The sequence below is a fragment of the Rutilus rutilus genome (assembly GCF_951802725.1).
Source record: "Rutilus rutilus genome assembly, chromosome: 11".
Taxonomy (NCBI): domain Eukaryota; kingdom Metazoa; phylum Chordata; class Actinopteri; order Cypriniformes; family Leuciscidae; genus Rutilus; species Rutilus rutilus.
Window position 1 is genome coordinate 971,184 of NC_140216.1, and position 17,534 is coordinate 988,717.

At 38.4% G+C, this 17,534-nt stretch overlaps 1 protein-coding gene across 2 annotated transcripts; it reads left to right on the forward strand.

Moving 5' to 3' along the window:
• The first annotated feature begins 2,017 nt into the window (after positions 1 to 2,017).
• On the forward strand, positions 2,018 to 15,917 carry LOC311300024 (uncharacterized protein). Of its 2 annotated transcripts, none has more exons than XM_084424089.1 (10): positions 2,018 to 2,060; positions 2,242 to 2,299; positions 3,909 to 3,973; positions 4,187 to 4,219; positions 13,439 to 13,721; positions 13,897 to 14,033; positions 14,120 to 14,146; positions 14,994 to 15,276; positions 15,418 to 15,554; positions 15,651 to 15,917. In XM_084424089.1, exons 3-10 carry the CDS (start codon positions 3,910 to 3,912, stop codon positions 15,653 to 15,655), a joined length of 969 nt encoding a protein of 322 aa, XP_084280215.1. In that variant the 5' UTR covers positions 2,018 to 2,060; positions 2,242 to 2,299; position 3,909; the 3' UTR covers positions 15,656 to 15,917. The 2 variants fall into 2 exon arrangements, with proteins under 2 accessions (XP_084280215.1, XP_084280216.1); XM_084424090.1 differs by having other exon boundaries at positions 2,033 to 2,060; positions 2,245 to 2,299.
• Positions 15,918 to 17,534: the final 1,617 nt, after the last annotated feature.

A 17,534-nucleotide genomic window follows, 5' to 3' on the forward strand; every position in this document is an offset into this window, starting at 1 on the left:
GTGGGCCAATCGGGGTCATACTCTGTAAGGATAGCCATTTTGTCCGCCTTGAGCCAGGGATCACAGTGGTGTAAGGCACTTGAGTCTAGGTCAAACAGCCTAAGAGTTATGAGCGATTTTGTACTTTTGGTTGCTGTAGCGCCACCTATGGGCCAATCGGGGTCATACTCTGATAGGTTGTCCCCAAATTGAGGCCAACCATCTGGCCAGGTTTCACGTCTCTAGGCCTTACGGTTTGGCCTGCACGATACGTTTTACGAATCCTTACAATTACAATAGGGTTTCAGCATTTCATGCTTGAACCCCTAATAATAATAATAATTATTATTATAATAATTATATTAAACAATGGTAAAAAAAAGACAATGCTTGAAACTGACAGATTAATTTGCATGTCCAAAGTCTTGAAAGGTTTACATTGTGCTGATGTTGTGTTTACTGAGCGCTACATTTCTTCCTTATTGAATGAGAACGCAGACAACTAGAACTGCACAAATAAAAGAGTACTGTTTACACTGAGCACACATCCTGTTCTTACCGACATGACAGAACTACACAATATTTGAATAATTTGTCCTTGTTTGCCAGGAAAAGTGTTGTGATATAAGAACATAAATAATGATATTATTATAAAATTTAAATGTTAGCTTAACAATTATTACAGTGATCAGTAAATGGGGCTAAACTGTACCTGAATTGAACTCAAATCCTGTTAACATGTACATGTTGAAAGAACTTCACACTAACAAAGTGTTTTGTAAGATAATTTGCATTGTAAGATCATAATATACTGACAAACATGAATGTAATGGAGGATGTTTTGAGTTTAGCATCCCAAGTTTAGCATCTCAATCCCATGCGGAGCATGCTGGGAAATTGACTACAGTTTCAGCTGTCAACAAAAAATTATTCTTGTAATTCCAACTCAAAAGCATGATTCTTTAACAATTTTAAGTAAATAGAGTGTAATGAAATCAAATGTTGTCTCATTTCAATAAGTAAACTGAACTTGCAGCAAAAGTTTGTGGAGTGTTTTAAATGTCTCGTTCTGACAAATATTTTATAAAATTGAATTTGCCTACAGGTTTGTCTCTGTAGCATTTTCAGTCCTAGACTATTTCACTAAAAAGACAGAAAGTGACACAAAAAGTGCAGGCCAATGTTATTTATTTTAATATAAATAAAACTGGTGATTATTGAAAAAGTTATCATCTAGACAGTTTGCCAAAAATTCTGAGACCAAAGCATTCGTGCTATTCCTGCAAAACATGTGGCATAATGCAAACAAAGCTCAAATTACACAGATCACATCCTGATCACAAGATCACACATTAAGTATCTGATTACATGATAAGAAGTTCCACATTTGTAATATGGTTACACACCATCTAAGAGAATTTGGTCAGTCCACTGCATACTTTTTTTATTCTATTCCTTAAAAAAAAAAAAAAAATATATATATATATATATATATATAGTCCTGCACTTTTCACCAAGTTCTCTCTAATAGTGTAAAGGAAAGTGCCACTTGCAAAAACACTGCAGAGCAATGCACAGTTTGTGCCGTTCCGACGAGTCGAACATTTAATGTGTTGTTCCAACAAATTAAGTAAATGAGACCCTCACGAGTCACAAGAAAAACAATATCTATCAAAAAGTACTATCGCACTGCGCTAAAGGACTTCCCGCATCAGCTCCGCTTATAAAGCCGCAATCTAATCTTGTTGGCATGAAATAAGCTGCTCGCGAGCAGGTTTAAGCTTACACACATGTTGCTATGAGAGCAAGTCCAGGATGAGTCGAAGAACCAAACAAACCAAGATCATGCCAAATCACCAACAATCAAATTCAGCTAACTGAGTTAGCGACGTACGGAAACGTACCCCAGAACAGGGAACCAGATCAAAAACAAACATAACCCTGGCCGTAATGGTCCATTTGATGTTTATTTTACAGATATCAGATCAGACTTATTTGGTTGGGAGGGCCTTAATTCAGCAATAAATAGAGCATCATTTCTGAGCACAATTTTATTCAACTAGACCATCTTCAGACTGCTGGTTCGTATTAATATTTATATCTATGTTTAATAGCACATTTTTAGTTTGAAATGTTTTGACGGCATAATATAACTCATATGGTAATATATTGGATAAAAAAATAAACAAATGTTTATAAACAAATATTAATATTGTTTTTTGTTGTTAATATAAAATTTATATTTTTTTTTTACAAAAAAAGCAGATACCGGCTGAATTGTGAAGGTCTTCTGTGAGGTTCATACACTGACGAATTCCAGGTGAGTTGAAGGTTTATGCACTCTCTACACTGGGGTCAAAATGGTAAAATTAGTACGTTTTCTTATTATTTTTTCCCAATGAGAGTCAATGGCAGCCATATGAACCGTAAATTATACACTTTGGCACACTTGTAGTGATGGTAAAGAACAGTAATTGGACGAACTTTGGAGTGTCCAGGACAAACTCTCTAGCGACACCAAACAGTTAATTCTTTTTACATTGAAGTGAACTTTTGAACCATTTGATCTAGAAAAATAAAACTTAGTACACCTGATTCCTCTCGTGATGCTGATCTAATTAAACACCTTATATCAAGACTCCACCGGTAACACTATAATAATGGTCCTTCATTAATTAAGTAACTATGCAGGAAGTCATGCAGGACTAATGAGTAGTACATTAACACAGCTACTACTATTAACTAATGTAGAAACAAGCTTAACTAGTCAGTAAGTAAGATTTAGGAGATAGTTTCCTTATTCAATATTTAATGAATGAGATTAGCCTCATTAATAACTATTAACTATTTTTACTCTGAATATAGTCATAAAATGCATCACTAAATACTCAAGTGTTACCTAAGTCACTATGCAGGAACTACTTCTGATCTGGGCAATTATTTTAAAGTGATAAACAGTCCAGATCACTACTAGTCCTATGAGAGTGACCAGGTACTTAAGTAATTAGTGATGCATTTTATGACCACGTTTGAGAGTAAAAAAGGACAATCGCTAATGTCTCAGACACGTTAATGTTGTGATTAGTAATTAATTAGTAATTTTTTATCATTTGTCATAATTACCTATTAGTTCTTACTATCATTCAGTAATTATTGATTAACTAATAAGGAACTATCTTAGTCCTAAATTCGATATTCCGTACTGATTAGTTGCTTGTTTCTACATTAGTTAACAGTAGTAGCTGAAGTGTTCATGTAGAACTACTCATTAGTCCTGCATTACTTCCTGCATTTAAAACAAAGCAAGGCAAAATGATAAATATTTATGATGTCCACATGAGCTACATCTGCTTACGCAAACTTTGATAAAATTTTTTATTATGAAATCATAATGCAGCCAAAAGATAAATTATGCGAAACATAAATGAAATTGAAAAATAAGTATTTGATAAGTAATGTTAAATAAAGAAAAGTTAACAGTCGCTAATTAAAAAATATGAAATAATTAAATTACAAATAACAACACAAATAAATACAATAGAATAAAGATACAAATTAAACAAACAAGTTCTTCAGGTCTTACAGTAGAATTCAGGTACAAAATACTAAAATGTGTAAATTAAATATAGATTAATCCTTATTAAAGCTAAAGAAGATTTTTATGATTTTAGTTAACTATAATAATAGTGTTGTAAACTTTTACCAAATTGTCTTAGTATCATGGGTGTAGAGCAAACTCCGCTAAGGCATTTCAAATCCAAAGAACTGAGTCAGGTCACATTACACTCACTTTTAGTCATGGGGTTCTTCTATTCTATTTTATAATTACAATAGCTATATCATTTCTTTCTTTGTTTAAATGAGGATGAGAAATTGAAAATGATTCCTTCATATGCTGATATGAGATGTGTTGTTATGTCTTATATCAGGATGGCCATGCGTGTGGTTTTGTTTCTGACACTTTTTACTGGGATGTGTGTCGCTGATTCCCAAGGTACGTTTAGAATAATACAAGTAAAAAAATACCGGGATTTAAAAATCTGTAATCATTGTGTATTATTACATATTAATCAGATGAATTTATTGAAATTATAGGATGAAATATGGTAATCGAAAATCTGTCATTTATTTATTTATGAAGACTCTGTGATATAATTAATTTTTGTATTTATTAATGTGTGTATAACTGTTATTATTTTATTAACAGTGATGGACACACCATCGTGCTCTTTGGCTCCAAGTGAGTGTTCTTCATTACTTTGAATGTTATCAGTAACTTATGAAATATTCACTGGAGGCAAGTTGGTTGAGAACCCAAACGCAACTTTAATAATAAAACAATTCAAAAACAAGATCCAACATAAAACAAAAGCATGGCATGGCATTAAACTAGAAAACAGGAACCGGGACATAGAACAAACAATACTCGACCAGGACACAGGGCAAACATGAGGGCTTAAATACATAGACTAATTACAAGACAAGGAACACCTGTGAACAATGATCAAACGATTAACCAATGACAAGACACACGGCAGGATCACATGACAAACAGGGGAATCACATGACAAGACACAGAAACATGACAATGACAAGAACACCCAAACCGTGACAGTAACACACTAATAATATTCTTACTGAACATTTGGTAACCAAAAAGGGATAATGTACATCATCAGATCAGTTGTTATTGCAAAATAACCCATGGCTAGCCACAAAATAGGTTATTGATTTGAGTTTAAGTATTTTATTAGCTCACTTGTAATAAATGCAAATCTTCTGTGACGAAAAAATGTTCCTAGCAAGACAAACGAACAAATTCAAACAAGACAAACATTTAATGAATAATGAAGCCCACAGTCATGTACACCAAATTAATAATTACATGGACATATTGATTTGAGATTAAACCATTTTAAATTCTTACAGATTTATTATCTTAGAATCCATAACAGTGTAAAAAAAACAACCATTCGGGCAACAAGACAAACACTATAATAGAGGTCTTCATGGGTCCACTTTGATCCCAAAACACGAGGTCCGACCCGAGTGGGTTCGGGTCCAAAACTTTGACGATGTTGAATTTCAACCCATAAAAATGCAAGCCCTAAAAATACAATGCATTAAAATGCAAGCATGGTTAATGCAATGCATCTTTTTTTCAAGTAGAGCAATTCAACAAGCATTTTTTTTTCAGAAACATTTGTCATTATTTTCCATAGGTTCGGTATAGAGGCTTTAGTAATCGAGTACGTTCCCTTTCGAGAATGGTCACTTCGTATTGCGTAGCTATAAGCAGTGGGGACGCAATGTAAAACGCCGCTCTATAAGTAACTGGTTGCACACTGGAGCCCAGGACCACTGAGCTCACAGAAACAAGCCAGAACCCCTAAGTACATATCGATAAGACCGGACACCGTCGGGTCATGCAACTGGGCCATGGATTGGTCAACGCGTCCCTGCTCTTTGAAAAGAACACTGAGCATTGAGTGTTGTTTCTCGAGGCGAAAAGGTCGACTTCGGCCTCGCCGAAAACACTCCATATCAGACGAACCGTCTGAGGGTTTAGAGACCACTCGCCTAGGGGAGTGTTGTCTCGAGAAAGCATATCCGCACCTAGATTCTGAATGCCAGGGATATGTGCTGCTCTCAGAGTACTCAAGTTGGCTTGCGCCCAGAGAAGGAGGTCTCTCGTCATGGTGTACAGGTTGCACGACCTGATACCACCCTGGCGATTTATATATGACACCACCGACATGTTGTCCGTGCGGACTAAGACGTGGTGCCCTTTGAAGTTTGACAGAAATCCTTTCAGGGCCAAACACACTGCTTTCATTTCCTGGCAGTTGATATGTAAGCTCTTCTCCTTGCTCGACCAGAGGCCAGAGACCGGCTTGCCCTCGTGCACTGGGTTGGAAGCATCTGTGAAAACCACTTTCCTCCTGGAGGCTACCCCCATGGGCACGCCTTCGTGGTACCAGTCCTGAGCCCTCCAGGAAATCAGGGTCTCTAAACAACCGTGATTCACCGTAATGTGCAGGCACCCCGACTGCCATGCATGGACTGGCACATGGTGTTTGAGCCAGTGCTGGGGCGGACGCATATGCAGTAATCCCATACGGAGTACTGGCGATGCGGCTGCCATGAGACCGAGAAGTTTCTGAAACTTGGGTGTGTGTGCGCCTGCTTTGAGGAAGGCTGTCAGCTGTTGAACAGAGAGTGCGCGCTCTGGTGTGAGCCACGCTCTCATAGTTGTAGAGTTGATAACTGTGGCCAGAAAGATTACACTCTGGCTGGGGTTCATTTTGCTCTTGGGTAAATTGATTTTGAGCCCCAGGCATTCCAAATGGCTGAGGATCGAAGCTCTGTGTGTCAAGAGTTTGGTCCTCGACTGCGCCAGAACAAGCCAGTCGTCGAGATAACTCGTAAATGTACGAGGGGCGCTGGACCGCCTGAGAGAACAGGACCGGTGACGGTGTTTGAGCAGGAGAAAGCGAGTCACGTGGGGACGTGGCCGGCTTGGGCTCGCTTATTTCCATACTCTCGGGCTGCCGTTGGCTGTGGTGCTTCTTTTTCCTCTAGAAGTAGAGCGGTAAAAGGAAGAGGGAGCTGTGGAGATGGCGTCGCCATCTTTGGAGAGGGCTAGCCGCGTCCGCAGTACAGAGACAGGCATGCTCTCGCAGACAGAGCAGCCACCGGCAGAAAGTGCGGCTTCAGCATGGGAGGTTCCCAGGCATGTGACACACGGCCTCCTGCAGATGGGATCCGCACCTGGCGCATGTAGAGCGAGGCATTTGCAACAACGCTCGCAAAATAGCTCTTTTAGACTGTGTGATGCAGCGGCGAGCACACCGTAGCGAGAAGCAGAAAGGATATAGACGTCGTTTGCCGGATGGCCTCAGGAGAACGGCGACAGGAGAGATGTGGCTTCCGGTGAGTGAAGGCGCTGTCTGCTGTGTAGAATGGCTCGTTCTAGCTGTGAAGGCTTGTTTCTATGGCGATGACATCAATGGCTTCAGAGGAGACAGAGATTGTGGGCAAGTAGTGGGCGTGTCAGTGAGAAACATGGCGGAATACCACAATACTTAAAGGTATTTAGCAGTGAAATTGTCAGGCTTTTCTGTTTACAGTGTAGTAAACTGATAGCCTGCACAGAATATGATGGCATTAGAATATAACAATGTAATATGTAACAATAAAGTTTGCAGACTTCATAAATTTAAACAATAAAAAAGCAAAGCACACCTGATGCACATTTCTTTGTTCTTCATTTTTCTAGAAGTAGAGTTTAAGAACCTTGCTGTATTTTTGTGTAATTTATTAAGAGAAAGTACACCGCCAACTTACTCCGATGAAAATGACTTGAACGCAGCTTCTGTTCGTATACACGACTTCCCACCTCGTAAGTACGAGCTTACCAGGGGTGCGTTTCCCAAAAGCATCGTTAGCCAACTATGTTCGCAAGTTCCGTCGTTATCAGCATAGTTCAACGAGTCAGTGTTTCCCGAAACCATCGTTCCAATGAACATTCGCAAACAGCATCACAAAGTTGTGTAGTTGGAACACAGCTCTCGACCTGTGGTCAGAAGCATAGTTTCTAGTTTGCATGACATGTGGACTTAATAAGCATAGTTTCTAGTTTGCATGACATGTGGACTTAATAAATCCTCATCTTGAGCAAAATAAGCAAGCTGACATTTAGTACAACCTGTGTCTTTTATTTAGAATACATGCAAATGTCATTTACGTCTTTTAGTTTGTCAAGACATTTAAAGCACCGTTTTTGAAGAGTGCGCATGTGCGAACATGCTCTACTATGTAAGAACGAGCCTATGACTGAATCTGTTAATTCAATCTCAAACAGATTAATTAAAAGAAGTTATATTACTCCACCACATGCGTGACGTCATAAACCAACGTGGTTGAACGACCACTTTGCGACAATACAGTTTCGGGAAACAGTCGAGACTAGCTAGTTGATTTCTTCAACGATGCATCGTACTATGATAGTTAAGCAGCGAGTTACAGTACGTCGTTGTTCGGTAAACACACCCCAGGAGGACTTGAATGCACCATTAGTCTAAATCATCAATTGGAATTATTCGGGATTAAATCAGACAAAAGGTGCATCATGTAAGTGCAGCTAGTGAGACACACATCTCATGCCATGTATTGTAGATGTGTACACAGAAGCTAACTGCATTTTTAATGTATCTTCCAAAGACAATGTTGATAGCAATAGAAACAAAATTTCCCATAAAGAGGTGATATTTCCACTATAAATTGATTTCCAGGGTCATTTTTTAAAATCATATTAAATATATAAATCATCATGTAGGCCTACAGCGGGGAAACAAGTATTTGATACACTGCCGATTTTGCAGGTTTTCCCACTTACAAAGCATGTAGAAGTCATTATTATCATAGGTACTCTTCAACTGTGAGTGACGGAATCTAAAACAAAAATCCAGAAAATCACATTGTATTAATTTGCATTTTATTGCATGACATAAGTATTTGATACATCAGAAAAGCAGAACTTAATTTCTGGTACAGAAATCTTTGTTTGCATTTACAGAGATCATAAGTTTCCTGTAGTTCTTGACCAGGTTTGCACACACTGCAGCAGGGATTTTGGCCCACTCCTCCATACAGACCTTCTCCAGATCCTTCAGGTTTCGGGGCTGTCGCTGGGCAATACGGACTTTCAGCTCCCTCCAAAGATTTTCTATTGGGTTCAGGTCTGGAGACTGGCTAGGCCACTCCAGGACCTTGAGATGCTTCTTACGGAGCCACTCCTTAGTTGCCCTGACTGTGTGTTTCGGGTCGTTGTCATGCTGGAAGACCCAGCCACGACCCATCTTCAATGCTCTTACTGAGGGAAGGAGGTTGTTGGCCAAGATCTCGCAAAACATGGACCCATCCATCCTCCCCTCAATACGGTGCAGTCGTCCTGTCCCCTTTGCAGAAAAGCATCCCCAAAGAATGTTTCCACCTCCATGCTTCACGGTTGGGATGGTGTTCTTGGGATTGTACTCATCCTCCTTCTTCCTCCAAACACGGCGAGTGGAGTTTAGACCAAAAAGCTCTATTTCAGTCAGGACCACTTCGCCAAGTATGGATAAATAGATTTATTGCGATAATATAGCATAGCTGGCTAACAGCTGATGCGGGCTTGGCTGACAGGCTGGCCTGCCTGAACTAACGCAATGCTTGATTTTTGTCTCATCAGACCACATGACCTCCTCCCATTCCTCCTCTGGATCATCCAGATGGTCACTGGCAAACTTCAGACGGGCCTGGACATGCGCTGGCTTGAGCAGGGGGACCTTGCGTGCGCTGCAGGATTTTAATCCATGATGGCGTAGTGTGTTACTAATGGTTTTCTTTGAGACTGTGGTCCCAGCTCTCTTCAGGTCATTGACCAGGTCCTGCCGTGTAGTTCTGGGCTAATCCCTCACCTTCCTCATGATCATTGATGCCCCACGAGGTGAGATCTTGCATGGTGCCCCAGACCGAGGGAGATTGACCGTCATCTTGAACTTCTTCCATTTTCTAATAATTGCGCCAACAGTTGTTGCCTTCTCACCAAGCTGCTTGTCTATTGTCCTGTAGCGCATCCCAGCCTTGTGCAGGTCTAAATTTTATCCCTAATGTCTAGGGTTGGGTACCGAAACCCGGTACTTATATGGAACCGGTACCCAGGTAATGGTATGTAACCGGACCGAATCAAAACGCAGATTTCGATGCCTCATTTCGGTGCCACTTAAATTCCTCAGCTCGTCAGCTGTCGGTTGAAATATTTGCCATCTGGTTCTCCGAAACGGACGTAAGAAGCATAATCAGTATGTAATCGCTAGTTAACCATTCAATGCATATGATCATTCACACCGCTGTGATTAGAATGTTCAGATAGCGTGATCATCAACTTCTAAATTCAAATCTGCGTTCGCGCGTTGGCTGGCGCTGAGCCAGAGCCAGAGCCAGAGCCAGAGCCAGAGCCAGAGCCAGAGACAGATGTGCTCAGCGCTGCCATATATCACAACTATTCAGTGTTTTCAACCACATAAAGTTTATTTTAGGTTTCAAACATTTAAATACACATAAGTAGGCTACTAACAAAACAATACATTTATAGTTTGTAAAATAGATACACAAGCTGGCAATAAAAGTTCGTTTTGTTCCGCGCGTCATGTTTAGTGTGAAAAGTCGATGTCCCTACAACAGTGGCGGATTTAGCAAATTGGGGGCCCAAGGCGAAGGTATGTATGGGGCCCCCCTATTCGATCTTTAAAAGAGAACGAAAAAAAAAAATTACCGACTGAATGGTGGATAGGCAGGTAAAGCTAATCTACGAGGAAGTAAAGGTTGGAGAGGAGAAAAAAAAACTTCCCCTTTAAACACTTCTTTACTCCAAAATGAAGATGGAAAGCAGAGAAACACACAAGTGTAGCACTACATAATAGTTACAATGGAACCCAACAGAAAATAAGGTTTTAGATAACACCTGAAAAATCTTGCATCACAATAAGTATTGTGATTGTCAAAACATTTTAGTAACTAAACAGAAACATGTTAAAATGTTTACATGGTACAATTTCTGGTAAGCTACATTTTTTTATTATTGCTTGACACAAATTTAATTATTTCAATTCAGTTCTTGTGATTTGATTCAATATTTACTCATCTGGATAAATATTAGGTACACAAGACAGGTGTTAATTTTTCTCAAGAAAAAAAAAACTCACATAATCCTGTAAAAATATACTAAATATGTAATATAGTACACATATTTAGCAAAATACTCTCAATAGCTCTTTTTTTCTAGCCAACAAACATGCTATAGCCTATATATTATGGTCATTAATTGGCTTTCCTGAGGTAAATGTTATGTGACAATTGTTCTCCAGCTGTTTTATTGACCCCTTTCCGAGGTTGAAAAACACTGATTGATCTATATTATGTATGAGGAATATACATTTCAGTAAGTTGTACTGTATCTTTCAACATTATTCATTCGTGTTTATTTACTATTAGCTAGTAGAGATGATCGGTTCATGTGCCACTAGGGATCTGTCACGTCACATTTACAAGCGCCAAAATGGTATTTATAGTAAGTGAGTGAGAGGGGGTAAGAGGGGCGAACTGGGGAGAGGTGAGGTTGCATTGGCTCTAAGCAAATCCACGTATATCCATGTGAGTGTGTATATCCACGTCAGTGGCGGCTGCTGGTCTTTCAAAGAGGGGAAGCTCATTTCCTACATCATAAAAATTGTCCATTTATTTATACGAAAATTCAGCGACTTTTTATTGTATGAAATTGCTGTCAATCAAAAGGAGATGCAGCCTTTCAACAGACCCTCCAATCATCACGCAGAAGCCCGGAGTCCAGGCCAGCCCACTCCTCAATCACCCCCAGAGACGCTGAGCGTCTGTGGGCGGGACATAATCACAGCATTTATCCAATGACCGTCTAGTTTCGAAGCACTGAAAAAAACAGTTCGAAGCAACCCCATTGAAGTCAATGGACGCTGGGCTTCAACAGGGAAATGCACTCTGTGACGCTACGTGAATGTATGAGAAGGAAATCCATTTAGCCGACCTGCTATATGTAGCTGATTCTGAACGAACTCGTCTTTGAGATGAACGTGTTCTAACGAATTTTTAGTCACAATAGAACATATTTGACCATTCATTTTTTTGACATTATAGGGGAAGCCGAGCTTCCCTTGCAGTCTTAAAGAAATCCCCACTGATCCACGTATATCCATGTGAGTGTGTTAACGTTATCCTCACCTAGCGCCACTTCACAGCTAAACTTTCAGGCGCTGCGTCATATCATTACGCCTGCTGGACTCATGGTACGGCAGCAAAGTTTCTTGATTATTACGCAGGAATGAGAGTATAGTTCCTAGCCATATCAGCCTAGAAAATCGCAACTTTTCATTTTCCGTCGGTCTTAGTACACGATGTAACTACAGAAGAGTCAAGTTTTAAATAGGAAAAATATCGAAACTCTTTGGTCATTTTTTTGAGAGAGATGCTAATGGTCTTGTCCGATTCAATGATCTATGCTAAGCTATGCTAAAAGTGGTACCGCCAGACCCGGAGATCGGCTGAATGGATTCGAAAACGGTAAAACTCAACTGTTTAACTCTGGGGGAGTTGTAAAATGAGCCTATTTCCAAAAAAAGTGGAGTATCCCTTTAAGACCGCCACTGCCCTACAACAGACCGAAGTACATCTAATCCCGATGAGCGCCCTTGTCACAGTTGTAAACATGACAGCATTCTTCTTCCACGAGGGGTTTCGCGTCATGGCATTTAAGCTGATGCGTTCTAAAATAACGCTCACCTTGTGCAGGACATGCAATAAGTCAGGAGAGGTGTCGTATTTTGCCAGAGAAGGCAAAAAATTTGGTCATATTTTTGCAAAAGAAATGCTGAAATGTAAAGCTGGTTTTTAGCAAACCAAGAATACAGACTACAGCTGTTATTAGTACTGTAACTGTTTTTTAGTGTTAAATTATTGTAGTTATAGGTTTTATTGTGAATTTGTTGTGTTTTCTATTTAGGCTACTTATTTAAAAATATTAAGTATACTTAAATTTGAAAATATTGTTCTTTTCTGTTTTATTATTTATTATTTTACACATACAATGTGATTTTCTGGATTTTTGTTTTAGATTCCATCCCTCACATTTGAAGAGTACCTATGATAAAAATTATAGACCTCTACATGCTTTGTAAATAGGAAAACCTGCAAAATCGGCAGTGTATCAAATACTTGTTCTCCCCACTGTATGTCAAGGTCTTAATTTTGATCGATCAATTCAGTTAGAATAATAAAGCACGATTATAGGGCTGTTACCAGTAAAATAAAATCTGTATCAACAAAATCCATCTTCGCTCTGCAGATGTGGGACGTGCAGAAACTGACTCTGAATGGCATTAGATGTCATTTGCACAGTATAATGCATTTACACTGCAATTACAATTGCATAAATAATGTTATGAGATAAAAAAAAATTAACATAACATTTTGAATCAAAACAAAGAAAGGCTGGCTTCAGAAACCCGGATGAGCTGTGTGTTATCCAGCGTTACTGTTGATGACGGTCATTATCTGGGAATATCAGACCTCTGAATGTGGCGACTGACCAGTCAGATTCAAGTATTCCAGAGAGCAGTGTAATAATCATTTATGATTTCATAGCTCTAGAGTTGTCAAAAAGTAACGACTTCGGTACCAAACAGTACTGAAATTTAAAAATGATGACGCTTGGAGCGCTGTTGAGCGGAATCGTAAAATGTTCGTCACATTTTTAAAAAATCAGTACCGTTTGTTACCAAAGTCGGTACTTTTGAAAACTCTATCATATAGCTTTATTTTGCCCATTATATTGGGATTATACTTTAGAAGATTAAAGTCAGTTATTGTTTATTATTTTATGTTACAGGGAATCTTGCTCTTGGAGCCACAGCTGTCCAGTCTTCCTCATACGGTGGTACAGCAGTAGCTCAAAGGGCTGCCGATGGCAACAGGGATTCAATTTGGAGTGGTGGGACATGCACTCACACTAATGCGGACAGAGACCCCTGGTGGAGAGTTGACTTGGTGGAAGCTTACGAGGTAACCAGGGTTAGCATCACTAATCGTGGAGATTGTTGTGCAGAGAGGATAAATGGAGCTGAGATCCGTATCGGCAACAGCCTGGAAAATAATGGCAACAATAATGAGCTGTAAGTATTGTCTCTCTCTTAATACTTACACAAATGGTTAGAAAATGAGTAAATAAGATAAAATTACTTTTAATAAATCCTTTTAATATAAAACCTGGCCTTTGGCAGAAGTATATTTAACATGAATCATGCCGTTTTGATACACCCGTCTCTATTTCTCTGTGTGTCTTCACAGGGTTGTGACTGTTGAGTCAATCCCAGCTGGAGTCACACAAACATTTAAGTTTAAGCCTATTAAGGGGCGATATGTCAACATTGTTATTCCTGGGCGCAATGAATATCTCACACTGTGTGAAGTCGAGGTGTTTGCAGGTAAGGGACAGTGAGAGAAGACTCTGTGATAGAATTTGATTATGTTCTTATTAATGTGTGTATAACTGTTATTATTTTATTAACAGACTCATCAACGTACAATTGTGTTCCAAGTGAGTGTTCTTCATTACTTTGAATGTTGTCAGTAACACATAATATAACACAATATTCTTACTGAACATTTGATAACAATAAGGGATAATGTGAATCAACACAGTTGTTATCGCAAAGTAAACCCTGAAAGGGTGATCAGGACCCCGTCTTAGTACATGGCTACTAACCACAAATAAATACATTTGGACACAAAATATTAATTTGAGTTGAAATATTATACAGCACTTGTAATAAACGCAAAGCTTCCGTGAGGAAAAAAAATATTCCTAGCAAGACAAACGGACAAGTTCAAAGAAGACAAACATTTGGGATAATGTACAGTCATGTACAACAAATTAATAATTACATGGACATATTGACTTGATGAAACAGTTTTAAATTCATGCCTGTTTATTATTTTAGAATCCGTTACAGTGTGAAAAACAATAATTTGGGCAACAAGACGAACACTACTGTACTCTTAATACTATTATACTTCAAAACAATCTTAATATTTGAACACAATCAATAACTATAACAGAGACGCAACTGGCACCAGTTGTGTTTGTGTGAAACGAGAGAGAGCGGGTCCACAGTGTGATACAAGAAACATTAAAGAAAGGCCGGCTCCAGAAACCCGGATGAGCTGTGTGTTATCCAGCGTTACTGTTGATGACGTCATTATCTGGGAATATCAGACCTCGGAATGTCACGACTGACCAATCAGATTCAAGTATTCCAGAGAGCCGTGTAATAATCATTTAGAATGTAACATTATTTTGCCCATTATATTGGTATTATACTTTAGCACATAAAAGTAAAAAAAAATTTTTTTTTTTTTATTGTCTGTTATTTTATGTTAAACAGTGAATCTTGCTCTTGGAGCCACAGCTGTCCAGTCTTCCACATACGGTGGTACAGCAGTAGCTCAAAGGGCTATCGATGGCAACAGGAATTCAATTTGGGGTGGTGGGTCATGCAGTCATGCTAATGCGGACAAAGACCCCTGGTGGAGAGTTGACTTGGTGGAAGTCTACGAGGTAACCAGGGTTAGCATCACTAATCGTGGAGATTGTTGTGCAGAGAGGATCAATGGAGCTGAGATCCGTATCGGCAACTGCCTGGAAAATAATGGCAATAATAATGAGCTGTAAGTATTGTCTCTCTCTTAATACTTACACAAATGGTTGGAAAATTTGTAAAAAAGATAAAATTACTTTCAATAAATCCTTCTATTCTTGTCGTTTTGATGCGCATCTTTCTATTTCTCTGTTACTCTTTGTCTTCACAGGGCTGCAACTGTTGTGTCCATCCCACCTGGAGAGACAAAAACATTTGAGTTTAAGCCTATTAATGGCCAATATGTCAACATTTTTATTCCTGGGCGCAATGAATATCTCACACTGTGTGAAGTTGAGGTGTTTGCAGGTGAGCAATAAAAGGAGAGAGATGTGTAGACATTTGTACTATTTATACTATGTGTATGTTGCCTTAATAATTGGTCTTTTCTGATTTCATTGCCAGATTAAGTGAAGTGAGATCCTACAAGCAAAATATCAAACTACTTTTTTTTTCTTCTGAGCAATACTAATATTACACTTTTGTCATTTTTTTTTATTTTTTATTTTTTTTTAGCTATGCACCTTTTATCCTTAAAATAAAGGATAAGTTTCTGTGCACATTCAGTAAAGGTTTGAAATGGTTTATGGTTATCTTGAAATGGTTATCTCTCTTCTTTCTACATCAATAAATTACTACAGCATTGCATGTTGTATCGTATGTTTCTGGGTCAAAAAAAGAGGCTTATTTGGATATTTACAATGAGGAGGAGGTATTGTGTTACATCGCTACCCATCTAGTGTTGAGGAGCTGGTGACAAAGTAAAGAAGAATTACGTTGGAGAGAACGAGGATTTCCAACCTTCTGTCCCAGAATCAACAACACAACCACCAATTCAACCGATATCAGCTTTTAATTTTCTGTTATAAAGAGTAAAAAAAGGCACAAAATCAATAATAACCAAACCAGAAATATTAATATGAAAAAGAATAATAATGAAAATAGGGGCAATAGCTTCAGGGGAGAGCCTGGCCAAAATAACAACCAATACAAAAAACTAACTACCCCAGAAATCTCTCTAAACTACCTGGAGAAAGATAATCCAGAATAATAATTTACATAACTCTTCCCTCTCTCCCTGTTTAACCATAAACTGGAGAAAATCAGGATTACAAAATGCAGATAAAAGTTTTTAGTGGACATCAGCAAAAACAATATAAATATTGCTATGTCTTATTTTATATAAATTTATATACAACGTTTTATAAACACAGGGCTACATCGAAACAATGGCATGAAGCGAATAATAACTTCTTATGAAGCATTGTTTAAAGTCATCAATCAGTGTTTTGAGACAAACTAATAAAATAACAACAAAAGACAAGATATAAATAAAATAATAAAAGAAACATTTTAAGTAGGCCTAGCAGCAATATAATACAAAATATCTTTCTAGTCAGTCTGGCGTCTAACAGCTGAGGTAAACATTCTGAAAAAAAAAAAAAAGTTAAATTAAACCACATTCATTTTTTATTGTCTTAATTTTTGATAAAAATAATATCCTTGTGACACTCATATATTTTTCTGCGAGTTATACAAACCAACACACTACATAATAGCACAAAAAGACTGGGACTTCGAGTGCGTAATCCTTCGGGCGGTGCGCGCCGGTATACAGTGATGAGATGTATAGTACCGCAAGGACAGCAGCTTTTTGTCCTATACCCGCAAAATTATTAGGGAACCGCAAGCAAGTTATCAAATTTCTTAAAGCTAAGAATCACTCTTACTCTCCCAGTTATTTAAGACAGCTCGAGAGGTCTCTCAAGTGGTTAGGAGTTGCCAGTAGGGGCTTGTGATGCACTAAAGAGACAGAGAAGTGCGCAAATCTTTCAGGAGAGGAAGAATGTTTTATAAATGTTTAATGACGAGCAGTTAATCAAACGGTATCGTTTGGACAGAGCAGGCATCATCTTTGTAAGCACTGGTTAATGTTGGGCTGAACTTGTCTTTTATAACATGTTTCCGCTGTTCGACTAGTTCAGCAAGCAGTAGCGCTTCTTCCTCTCTCCAGTTCGGTTTTCTTTTGGAATCCAAAGTGGCTGATTATATCATACAATCTATAGTTATGTCAGTTAACAGCACACTGGTTTAAAATTTGTAATTAAGACATGGTGAAAAACGTGCTTATCTTTCATTTCCAATGTGAATTTCATAATGTATTCTGTTGAAAATGATGTATTGTAAAATGTGTGTTGAATGTAAACTCCTCTTAGGAATTTCACCATTCAATGTGGATTTATTTGAGAATATTCTTAAAGGGTTAGTTCACCCAAAAATGAAAATTCT